Here is a 13,108-nt window from a genome sequence, read left to right as displayed (position 1 = left end):
CAACTTTTATTAGCATCTCAGCGGACATGGTCAGCACTGCTGTCTCAAAAGAGATTGATATCTATAACATTCACATAACTCAAAGCATTATATTTCTTGAAACTTCTGATATCTACTTTTATAGAAATTCTTTTCCGTGGATGCAATTCTCCAGTGACACAACTATTCAACTTTGGAACAATATTTATGTCTGTTGGAATCAGTTTGTGGTTGGCACATATTGTCTATTCAGCATATGCTCTGTTATAAATAGCCAACCAACAACAACATTTAGAATCTACAGAAGCAATATTAGTTCATTTCTGCTGAATATATTTTATTCACATATTACTAGTCAATAATTAATTTAAATGTTTCCCAAATGGTTTGACTTATTAGTGATTTTACCAAAGTTCTTGTATCCCAAATAATGACAAATAAAACTCTTCATAAGAAAAATAAAGATTTATTAGCTATGATTTCAGGCTGTGTCAATTAAAACAGTAACTGCATAAATGATATTAGTAACTCTTAGATAAGCTTCAAAGTAATGCCAAATTGTCAACATAAATTTTTTTTGGGAACACCCCAAACACGAAAGGTATTAAAACCTATCATACTTAGTACCATGCATGGTTTGATGGTTGAGATGAAAGAAGATACTTGTTGATATTAGACTTGAATTTCTATAGATTGCAATTTTCAGGATATGTGTGAAGGGAGGTTGTTTCAAAAAACGGAAGTTGACAGGATAAATGAGGAAGTAGAAAAGTTGGTTCTGTGAGTTTGAAGTCGGACAGTAAGTGGACTTGTTTGGAAGAGAGACAGGAGAAATTATACAGTGCCCATGGAAGTATCAATAGAAAAAGACAGAGCATAAAAAGAATGTCTATGAGATGTGGAGAGAGAGACTTAAGAGATGAGCCATTAATTAACCCAGGGTTTCCCAATGGGGTCAATCACCTTGAAACAGGATTGATACATGCCAGGAGGTCAAATGGGGGGGGGGTCGATGGCAAAATTATATAACAATAATAAATATCAAGAATATAATAATATATGACTTAAAAATATATTAATATGAACATAGACTTGTTAATTTTTAGTATTAGCAATTTGATATGCAAATTTTACCAATAAGCAGTACAACAATAAACCAGCAAACAGCCATTTCTGTGATACACATACACCATGCTGCTAGTAATGATGAATTAATGGCAGCTTATAGTTGACTGATAAATCTATTACAACCTGTAATCAGTCCTCTGTGGTAAATTTTAATTTCAAATTACAATTAATTAAATGCATAATTTCTATTCTATCCACAAAGTTGAAACTTGGAACAGCTGTCACCAGAAGTATTTTCTTTGATTTCCCTACTTCAAATTTCAGAAATTTCTATTAATTATTAGGCAATTTGCATGACAATTAATAGAAATAATAATAGTATGACCAAGTATGCATATTTTTATGCTTTTTTAAAATGTTTTGAGAAAAACAAGTAGGTGTTGCCCCTGCTAATTGAACATGCCACCGCATTTGTTTGAATCTCGTGTGTGTGTGTGCGTGTGCGTGCGTGCGTGTGTGCGTGCGTGCGTGCATGCATGCTGCCCACTTACCAAAGCAAATCATGTTAGTAAATGTCAGGTGTAGCTTTTCTCTCTGAAGGAGTCTCCTCCATACTGCTTTATTGGGAATAAAGAAAAAAAAAAATAGTTGCAACTGTTTCTTGGCATAAAACACAAACCCAAAGAATCACAAGAAATTGTTTTTGAAAAACCAAAGACCGCACTTTTTTATTCAATGTGTATTGCATCTACAAACAAATATTCAAAGAAACTCATCTATTGGAAGAAACTAAAAACTGATAACACCAATTTGAGAATTTGATAAAAAAAAAGAAGTTTGCATTATTGTACAGTGGGACCTCGTATGGCGAACACCCCATATGACAAACTTTTCGTACCACGAACCCGGGTTTTAACCTCTTCCCTTCCTATTTTTCCCTATTTTCGTGTCAAAAAAATACTAATTTTTTAAATAACGATTTTTATTGCTTTTATGCCATGTTATACGGTGCTTGATTATGGAACAAACTGAAGTATTCAATGATATATTCAATGTTGTATATTCCTACAATTATTATCCTGATCAGAACTGCAATATTCTTCAGTCATTATCCATAATTAATTCTTCATTATTAATTATCCATAATTTCTTATCCATAATTAATTCTTGAAAACGAAACAGACAACCTTGTGCAGCACAGGCTCAGGAAAGAACACCAGGTGACAACAATATGCAAGGTATCAGCAGGCATCATCTGATGCTGTTGTTATTTATTTGGTTTTTAGGAGCATTAGCAACTAAAGCCATATTGCTCCGGGAATATGCGGTGGTCATTCCCTGACCTTTCCGCATCCTCTGTATTTGGTGGTCACAGGCTCGAACCCCGGTCTAATCAAGAAGCGTGTGCTACGCACTGCTGCTCCTGCTCACCTGGCTATGGAGGCACCATCTGACACTTGTCTCAGATAAAAATATTCCAAGAAACATGGCCACAAGAGCCATATTGCAATGAATGCATTATTTTACCACGCGCTGACGGCTTCACTCAGGTAAGTATTGAAAGAACACAAATTCATACACGACCACGAGATATCTCGGGATAATAATTTATGACATTAAAATGCTAACCTGAGTTAACTCGGGATAATCAGGGAAGTGGTTAATACAAACACAACACACATTCTGTTTTATTCACCATGTCTTTCTGGTGAAGGTAAAGAAAGTCAGCACGAGAAGTACGCAAAAGTTCGATGAAATTTACTGGTAAAAGTACTTTGCCGTGGCGGCATTTGTATTGTTGCTCGCTCAGTAAACATACAGTGGGTGTTATTGGTCAGGAGTAGAAATTGAATCCCATAGGAGATTGAAATCTCCCAAAGTGGAGGGGGTAACCTGACCTTTTTTCTTTAGAATCACTGGTGGACTAGTGAATAAATTGTTTATTAAGAAAAAAAAAAAGGCAAAGGAAGCCCACCACATCAGACGCACAGCTATTTTCGAAAAAGTTTAACCGTGAAACTACGTTATGAACATTTTTTAGGATGCCAGAACTTCCAATATGACTGTTTGTGATTCAATTAGTGATTCTAAAGAAAAAAGGTCAGGTTACCCCCTCCACTTCAGGAGGGTTTCAAGTCCCATGGGATTCAACTTCTACTCCAGACTGATAACACCTACCGTCTGTTTACCGAGCGAGCAACAATACAAATGCCATTACAGCAAAGTACTTTTACCGGTAAATTTCATCGAACTTTTGCATGCTTCTCGTGCAGGCTTTCTTTACCTTAGCCGTTTTTCTTTTGTTTCAGGAAAGTTCCAAATTTGTTTTTTAAAAGTTTCTTTTGAAAAGAGTTTAAAAAAGATTTTGAAAAGATTCAAAAAATGGGTCCTAAGAAAAGTAAGTCAGTGTAAGTCAGCCCAAGAAAACACTCAAGAAAATCACTATTGAAACCAAGAAAGACATCACTGCCAAGCATGAAAAAGGAGCTAGGGTAGTTGATCTGGCAATTGAATATGGAGTCAACAAATCCACCAGTGGAACCATCTTGAAGAACAAGGAGACTATCAAGAATGTTGAGGTTGCAAAGGGAGTGACCAGATTAAGTACCTTAAGAAACCCCATCATTGAAGAAATGGAGAACTTGCTGCTACTGTGGATCCACCAAAGGCAAATGGTAGGAGATACCATTAGCAAAGAAGTCATGTCTGAAAGCCAAGCACATCTATGCTGACCTGAAGGAAAAAACTCCATGGCCAAGCTCTGAAGAATCTGAATTTAAGGCAAGCAGGGGATAGTTTGAGAAGTTTAAGGGGAAGACTGGCATTCACAGTGTCATAAGGCATGGGGAGGCAGCAAGTGCTGATAAATTTGCCAAGAAATTTCAGAAGCTCATGAAAGATGAAGGATATCTACCACAACAGGTCTTCAACTGTGATGAAACTGGGCTTTTCTGGAAAAAAATGCCCAGTAAAACCTACATCACAAAGGAAGAACAAGCTCTGCCAGGCCACAAGCCTATGAACGACAGGCTGACCCTCCTCTTTGCTGCCAATGCTAGTGGAGATCTGAAGATCAAGCCTCTCTTGGTATATCATTCTATAACACCAAGAGCATTTAAGAAGCACTCAATTGTCAAAGGTAAACTTGGAGTCTACTGGAAATCTAACCAAAAAGCTTGGGTTACTAAGCTTCTTTTCAAGGACTGGGTGCTTGAAGTCTTTGCACCTACAGTGAAGAAATACCTGGAGGAAAAGAACTTCCCACCGAACACTGTCCTCACCATGGATAATGCACCTGGCTACCCACTTGATTTAGAAGATGCCTTGGAATTGGAATTCAGCTTCCTGAAGATTGTTTTCTTACCTCCCAACACTACACCTCTAATTCAGCCAATGGACCAGAATGTCATAGCACACTTCAAGAAGCTCTACACTAAAGCACTTTTCACCAGGTGCTTTGAAGTTTGCCATGCTTCCAGCTTCATGACATTGAGGAAATTTTGGAAGGAAGAATTTAACATTGTGAACGCCATTAGACTCATAGAAAAAGCTTGGCGTGAAGTGTCAGTCAGTAACCTGAACTCTGCCTGGAGAAACCTGTGGCCAGTCTGCGTTCAAAGAGAAGAACCTGATAATGGAGCCGAAGTCATGAAGAACATTGTGGCAGCAGCTAAGGATCTGGACTTGGAAGTGGAAGAAGATGTGGAGGAGTTAATAGAGGAGCATGAAGTGCAGCTGACCACAGAAGAACTAAAGGAGCTGCATAAACATCAGGTTGAGGAAACAGAAAAAAATGTTTCCTTAGAGGAGGAGAAAGAGGAAAACATCACCAAAGGTCCAATACCTTTGGCTACTATCAAGAAGATTCTTCAGGACTGGAAGAAGCTTCACAATAGGGTGTTGGAGTGGCACTCCAACACAGCTGAAGTGAACAGAGTGGGAGACCTCTACAATGACATAGCACTTCACTACTTCAAATTGCTTTTCTCTCTTTTTAAGCCTTCTTAAAAAGAGAGAAAAGCAATCAACACTGGATAGATTCTTCAATGCTAAAAAAGCAGAAACAGGCAGAAGAACTCGAAGAACCTGAAGCTTCTGAACATGAAGAACCTGTACGCATGAAGAAGAATAAATAGTGTATATAAATGGTGGCCTTTTTTTTGTGGAGGGTCCGGTACCAATTAATGTAATTCCCATAGGATACTATGGGAAATCGCATTTCGTACCATGAACTTTTAATACCACAAACCAGTTCGTGGAACGAATTAAGTTTGTGGTATGAGGCCTCACTGTAATTGTTTTTGGGAAACAATATCAGTACAGCACATATTCTGGATGTATATTTGATCTTCTAATGAAATTTCAAGAACATATTTCTATTGATTGCTGTGTTATAAACTTTGATAACTAGTGTTGAACTCATCTTATGTTCTGTGTTAAAGAAAAAAACACTCATCTTATGTTTTGTGTTAAAGAAAAAAAAAAACATGCGCTACAAATAATGAATTGTTTTTGATATTTGTATTGTTACAAAATATTCCAATATTTCCTTGATATGCATTTGATGTAATTACAAAATTTCAAGGGAAAAATTCTTTTTTAGTTATCATAAAAGCCGTAAAAATTCCCATCAAGTGTCATATGCTGCTATGACTGTTAGGAAGTCTGCATTTCGTGTTCAGAGCTGCAATAAAAAAGATATATCCTGTTGAAAAATATATTTACACTCTTATTTATTTATTTATTTTTTTTTTGGTACTGTGAGAACTATAACTTGAGAAAGGGTTGTTTCACACAATGAATGCTGTTTAGATGGGCATAATTACTGGTTTACTGTCTTCTAAGCTGCACTACACTATCTTCAGATTATTTGCCAATATTCTCATTAGGCATACTGGCAAGTACTTACCATATATTAGAAGAGGAAAACATTCTCCACTCCCATGCCATAACGAATTACCTTCACTACAGGAATGGGTTCCTATTGCTTGTTTTCCCTGAAAGAAACTTTCCAGGATAAAACACTTATTGTAAGGTTGCCAATATTTCCAGAGGGTTTATTGGCAAGTGCTTACCATCTATTAGAAGCAGAAAATATTCTCCAGTCCCATATCGCAGGCGAGAACATCTGGTCATTCAAAAACAACCATGATTGAAAAATTCAAGGACAAAATAAATTTCAAACAATGGTCTTTAATATTTATAATGCAGCTTCAAATAGTTGCGTCTTGAATTTTTGTTAGGTAGATGCAGTACACATTGATGGAACAAAGCATAAAAAACACAAAAGAAAAAAGAACAAAGCTTTTTTTTCTAAAAATAAAATACACTGTCACTACAGGGCAAATTTTTTTTTCTTTGGATAATAGGGAAACCACTTGTACACTGGATAAAAAGAGAAGCTCGATTTATTATTGTAATTGGTTTTGGAAAAATATCAGCACACCATGTTTTCTGGATGTATATTTGATCTTCTAACGAAAAAAAGTATTAATGATAAAAAACCTTTTCTCTATTTTTTGTTCTTTGGCAGATACAGAAAACGTCTGCTCCTTTGCATCATTTAGCCATTATAATATGGATAATAGTTACACAAAAAATTACTTACGACAGCCTTTTTCATCTGACTGATCTCCACAATCATCCTCATGATCACATACTTTGCTAAGTGGAATACATCTTTTATTTATACATTTAAATTCAGTTGTTTTGCAGGAATGCTGCATTTTATCGCATGTGGTATGGTTATTTTCATCACTTCCATCACCACAATCATCCTGCCCATTGCAGATTTGCCAAAGAGGAATACACCGATGGTTTTCACACTGGAACTTGTGTGTTACATCACAGGAAAATGAATCTGTGGGGAAAAAAAATTACAAATGTAATCAAATTTGAAATATGCTAATTTTATTAGTAACATACACACTGATAAATTTAGCAAATTCTGGAATTCATTTATATAAACAGGCACAAGTATGTACACATACATGTGTGTTAAGTGTAGTAGATAGTAGTAGTAGTACTGGCATGTGATGAAAGAAAGCAAGCATATGAGCTTATGCAGCATCAGAAAAAAAAAAAAAATTACAAAACAATTCCCTCTAAATATTTGTTCAGTTCCTCCTTAAATTTATTTAACCTATCAACTTCCACAACGATGGATGGAAGTTTGTTCCAGCAATTAACACCCACTGGCTAGAGGAAATTTCAACACATCTATTCTACATCTGTCCTTCCTCAATTTATGCCCCCTTAAGTTCGTAATCTGAACAAGTGAAGAATCCCATGGGTTTAACAAATCTGTCTATTTGTTTGCTGTATGCATATAAATGAATTATATGAGATTTGATAGCTTATGAATCTGGCTTATGAATCATTAACCAGATTCAATTTTGGTCTGCAATAGACTATCTGAACTATAACTCTAAATGAAATATCAAAGGTTTTTTAAAAAAAAATTTGGATTCAGATAATGGATATATGCTATGTACTAAGGATTCTTATTAAGCAGTAGATGTAAATAAATATCACAAATATTTCTAATATGAAAGTTGAAAGATAATAAAGGGATAAGTTTGATAATAAAATAATAAAATAATTCTATGCTCCATTGAGAATAACATATTAATAGTTTATTTAAAAACTAACAGGAGGGATTATTTCATGTCCAGAACATACAATATATAAAACTAATTTTATATTACCATAAGCATTAGTAGAAGCATCAGCCAAAAAAAAAAAAAACATGCTCCCATTTCACCCCTCCATTCGTTCCAAGTACCTGTCCAGCTCAGCCTTAAATTTATTTAGGCTATCAACTTCCACAACAAAGGATGGAAGTCTGTTCCACCAAACCAACCACCTGCTGGCTAAAGGCAAACTTCCGCACATCTATCCTACATCTGTCTTTCCTCAATTTGAATTTATGCCCAGTGAAATGATTATTCTAAGCAAGAGGAAGAATTCCACCAGCATTGAGCATGTTCAAACCATTCAAGACTTTATACACCTCAATCAGATCACCTCACAGGTGCCTAGTCTCCAGACACTGTAATTTGCAAAATTTAAGCTTTTCTTCGTAAGAGCAACATTTTGTTCCATTCACTAATCTTGCTGCCCTTCTCTGTACTCGGCCCAACAGCTCTACATCCTTCTTAAAATGAGGCCTCCAGACCTGAATACAGTACTCAAGGTGTGGCCGGACCATTGCCTTATACAAGGGAATAATCACCTCCTCATCCCTGCTAAAAAAATTCCTGTATATCATTGACAAGACACTATGAGCTACTCTTGCAGCTCGTCTGCACTGCTCAGAAAACTTCATATCTGCCTACACAATTACCCCCAGGTCTCTTTTATTCTCCACTACTCTGAGTGTAGTACCACAGAGTTGATACGTCACTCTGGGGTTGCTGCTTCCCATATGTAGTACTTTACATTTGTCAATGTTAAACTTCATTTGCCACCTCTCAGCTCATCTGCTCAACTTTTCTAGATAATGCTGCAGCAGCATACTGTCATTAGTGTCCTTAACAATCCTGCTAACCTTTGTATCGTCTGCAAACTTGGACATTAAGCTTGATATAATGTCACAATCAATATCATATATAAATACAGAAAACAACAATGGACCCAATACTGAACCCTGAGTGACTCCACTGATAACATTAGTCCACGATGAGCAGTGTCTATTGATTACCACTCTCAGTCTTCTCCCACTCAACCATCCCTTTATCCATAGCAGCAATTTGCCTCCAATGCCACACTGCTCCAATTTGTGCAGCAGTCTTCCATGTGCAAGTATCAAAAGCCTTTCTAAGATCCAAATATATGATATCAAAGTTATTCCCTGCATCCAGTTCCTTTGTGACCACTTCATAGTATTCAATCAAATTGGCCAGGCAAGATTTTCCCTTAAAAAAACCATGCTGTGTTAGAGCTATAACTGAAGTCTTGTCTAGATGATCCTGCAGTGCTTCTTTAACCAGTGCCTCCATTAATTTTCCTGGAACAGAAGTCAAACTAACAGGTCTGTAATTATCTGTGTCTCTGTTTGATCCTCCTTTGTGGATTGGGGTCACATTTGCACATCTCCAGTCCATGGACACTGCCCCTGAGTCCAGGGAAGCTCTCATAATTATGGCTAAGGGTTTGCTTACTTCCTTTGCTGCCTCCTTTAATATAACTGGATAGAACTCATCCACTCCGGGTGCCTTTTTTATGTTTATCTTCAACAATTTCTCCTCCACTTTCCTCTCAGTTATTACAAAATCATCCAGCTCACTGCCAGAGTTTAACTCACCTCTGGCATTCCCCTCCTTGAATAACTCCTCATGGGTGAATGTAGATGAAAAATACTCATTTAGTTTGTTAGCCACCTGAGCAGGATCATCAACAGTTGAACCATCAATATCCAGTGGATCAATCTGATTCATCCCTTTCCTTCTAGAGTTTACATAGGTAAAGAACTCTTTGTTGTTTTTCTTTGCATCCTTTGCCAAGGATTTCTCATAATCTGCCTTTGCCTGCCTAATCTCCTTTGTGACTTGGTTACACACAAGCTTATATCTATCATCGGCTTCCATGTCACCCATTAATTTATATGTATCCCATGCATTTTTCTTCTCTGCCACATGTCTCATTGCGCCTCCGTAACCAGGTGGGAAGGAGCAGCAGTGCGTAGCACATGCTTCTTGATTAGACCGTGGTTCGAGCCCGTCACCACCAAATATGGAGGATGCGGAAAGGTCAGAGAATGACCACCGCATATCCCGGAAGCAATATGGCCTTAGTTGCTAATGCTCCTAAAAACAAATAACAAACAAACATGTCTCATTAGTTCATCTGACATCCATTTAGGCCTAAACCTTGAACAATATTTCTTAGTTGGTATGTAAAGCCTAGTAGCTTCCAAGATAATTTCTTTCAATGCTTCCCATTTTGAATTTGCTGTTGGTAACATCATCAGTTGGTTCCACCGTATAGAATTTAAATACTGTCTCAGACCACTGTAGTCACCTTTACGAAAGCAAAAACTCTTCCCTTTACCCCTGATGGTAGTTACCTCTTTGAGGAAATTCCCACTTCAGCACACTGTGATCACTGCCACCTAGTGGTTCCTTTATCTGCAGATTCTTAATGCATGAAGAATCACTACTGATAATCAGATCAAGAGTATTACTCCCTCTAGTTGCCTTCTGATATATCTGATGACAATGTTTCAAATTTAGTTTTGTATCAGTTATCATGTCTGAAATTTATGGAGAGAGAGTACACTGAAAGCAATCCTCAAGATGTATGTCTTTCGTGGCAATGAGATGCAACTATTTCAGGAGCTGCTAAGTGGAACTTTTTTACTGCTTAAGAATAGTTTTTTTTTTGTAACTTTTGATTTAAAATTAGTAGTGTAGTTATTATTTGTGATTTCTGATTAATTTGGTGAAACTGTTCATTACTTTCCATTGTAAGAGAATGGGTGCGAGAGTACATGTGAACAGGCGAAGTTTTTACGGGCTCCAGCAAATAGAGAAGTTTTGCTTTTTTATTGACTTAAATTGGCATATTAATTTATTTTTTAGACTTGCTTTATATTCCTAATAACAATACTTTAGTTTAATTTGAATTTAGATAGAGATTTTGTAGGTTATTACTTAGTATCGGTAATGGTATCAAATTCAAGTCTTGAACAGTTTTTGCAGCTCCCGCGAATGCACAGTTTTTAATTATACTTATCCACTTTATTGATTTAATTGTTAGATTAAATTATTTTCTATAAGTAGCTTATAGACCTAGTCGAGCTCCGTGGTTTATTTTGAATTTCGATAGTGCGATTTGGAAAGTAAATAATACCTTGTGTCCGTAGATTAACCGTTCATAACTTGCCGCCATTGTTATACGATACAACGTGTGCACTGAACTAGGTAGCGTAAGGTCTAACGGAAAACTAGATAGAGTAAGGTTTAACGGAAAACTAGATAGCGAGTATAGTAGTATCAATTAATCAGTAAAATGTATTAATCTTATTAAATTTCATTGTCAATTGAATTGTACTTTAACTAAATAAATATAGCAACCAATTACAAATGTAACATCATAAATTAATACACATAAGTTTACAGGGGATAAGAAAGTCATATAACATAACTCAGGGATAACATTCGATACCGAAATACATATATATATAGTGTTATAACTGCATTGGGATATAAGTTTTATATATAGTGTTATAACTGCATTGGGATATAAGTTTTATATATAGTGTTATAACTGCATCGGGATATATGTTTAGGGTAATATTTTGTATTGGAAATTTATTGAACTTGAATAGAAATCATGACTCAGATCAGAGCAACAAAGCAAATGGCTCAAACTAATGGAAGTACTGTGGCTCAGGGGAGAACTGAGGGGGGGTACAGTTGTCCTCTGAATCTCAGTCTATTGAAATGCACTGCTTGTTTTATGTTTGTAGAGCAATCAGGAAAAGCACATGATATTGCCATGGGGAATGTCTTTGTGTGTGCGCGATGTAAGGAGTGTGAGAAAATCGGGCGCCAAGTCAGCATTGTTATGGGTTTATATGAGAGCTTGAAGCACAGGGTGGATGCCCTCGAATGATTTAAATTGAGGGGCCCATGATGCTCTCAGCTGCCCATATCAATCCCAGAGCTTGCACTTGAACTTCAAGCAGAACAGCAGCAAACTCCAAAGCAGAATGCACTGGTCCCAAAGGAATTAGTTGTTGTAGGTGACTCTATTGTCAGGGAAACGGGGAACATATTGTGCAAAAAGGATAGATGGAATAGAACAAGAGTAAGTCTGCCAGTGACAAAGTTGATGACATTGTAGAGCAGATATCATCTTTTAAGGGCACAAAGGGTGATACTGTTGTACATGTTGGCACTAATGATATTAAGAGTAAGAGACTGGCAGAATTACTTAATAAGTACAAGTTAATGCTGTAAAAAAACCGTGAGTTAGGGTTGAAATTGAAAGTGTCTGCAATTCTGCCCAGACATGATAGGAGGGAGTATATGATAAGAGCCTTGTTGATCAATTCGGTCCTGGAGAGAATGTGCAAGGCTCAAGGGGTAGAATTTTTCTCAGCCTGGTCTGTGCTTGTTGACAGGAGAGACTGCTTCGACAGAGATGGGATACACATAAATAGAAAGGGTGCAAGAATATTTGCTGATGCTACTGAGGCAGAGTTAGGTGGGTCGGAAAACTGCTAGATTGGGGAGATACATGGACTAATAGATTACCAGTAGCCGCTGGCAGAGGTAAAAGCGATTCTTGCACTACTTCTATTGAAATGCAATTGAGCAGCAGCCTGGAAAGCAAGGCAATGGGGATTTCCAGGACTGCTGGGAGCCATAGTGGAATAAGTAAATACATGGGCTGTGTTAGGGTAACTAAGAGTAGAAACAGGTGCATGTATACTTGCATGTACACCAATGCTAGGAGTATAGTTAATAAATTCCATGAGCTTGAAGTGCTAGTCAAGACATCAAAGGCAGATATTGTTGGGATATCAGAGACGTGGTGTCACACAGATATAAGGAATGCCGAATTGGAATTTGGGGAGTACAATGTGTACAGAAAGGATAGACAGGATAGGAAGGGAGGAGGTGTTATGCTGTTAATAAAGAAAAACATAAAATCAAAAGAAGTGCATCCAGTTGATATAGATGAACAGTGCACTGTTGAGTCAGTTTGGTGTGACATAAGCACTGCGAAAGCAAAAATTAGAGTAGGAGTGTGTTATAGGCCTAATGACTCGAATGAGTACAATGAACAATTGTACAGAGAAATAGAGTGGGCTAGTAAATCGGAATGTCTTATAATGGGGGATTTTAACTTCCCAGATATTGAGTGGAACTTGTGGGTTGGGCACTCACACACTAGTCAGACTTTTGTGGATTTATTGGATGATTGTTTTCTGCAGCAGCATGTTTGGGAGGCAACTAGAGGGAGTAATACTCTTGATCTGATTATCAGTAGTGATTCTTCATGCATTAAGAATCTGCAGATAAAGGAACCACTAGGAGGCAGTGATCACAGT

The 13,108-nt window shown here is 37.0% G+C and overlaps 1 protein-coding gene across 1 annotated transcript in view; it reads right to left on the bottom strand.

The window, feature by feature from the left end:
* mgl (low-density lipoprotein receptor-related protein megalin) overlaps nucleotides 1-13,108 on the bottom strand; it is a 1,043,262-nt gene that overhangs the window by 141,629 nt on the left and 888,525 nt on the right. The window contains exon 67 of the mRNA XM_090381453.1: nucleotides 6,656-6,907. Coding sequence (XP_090237579.1) covers nucleotides 6,656-6,907 — 252 coding nt within the window. The remainder of the gene's footprint in view (nucleotides 1-6,655; nucleotides 6,908-13,108) is intronic.

This window comes from Mastigoproctus giganteus, chromosome 9 (assembly GCF_048544385.1).
Source record: "Mastigoproctus giganteus isolate SK-2022 chromosome 9, ASM4854438v1, whole genome shotgun sequence".
Lineage (NCBI taxonomy): Eukaryota > Metazoa > Arthropoda > Arachnida > Uropygi > Thelyphonidae > Mastigoproctus > Mastigoproctus giganteus.
This window is presented reverse-complemented; position numbering and strand designations above follow the sequence as displayed.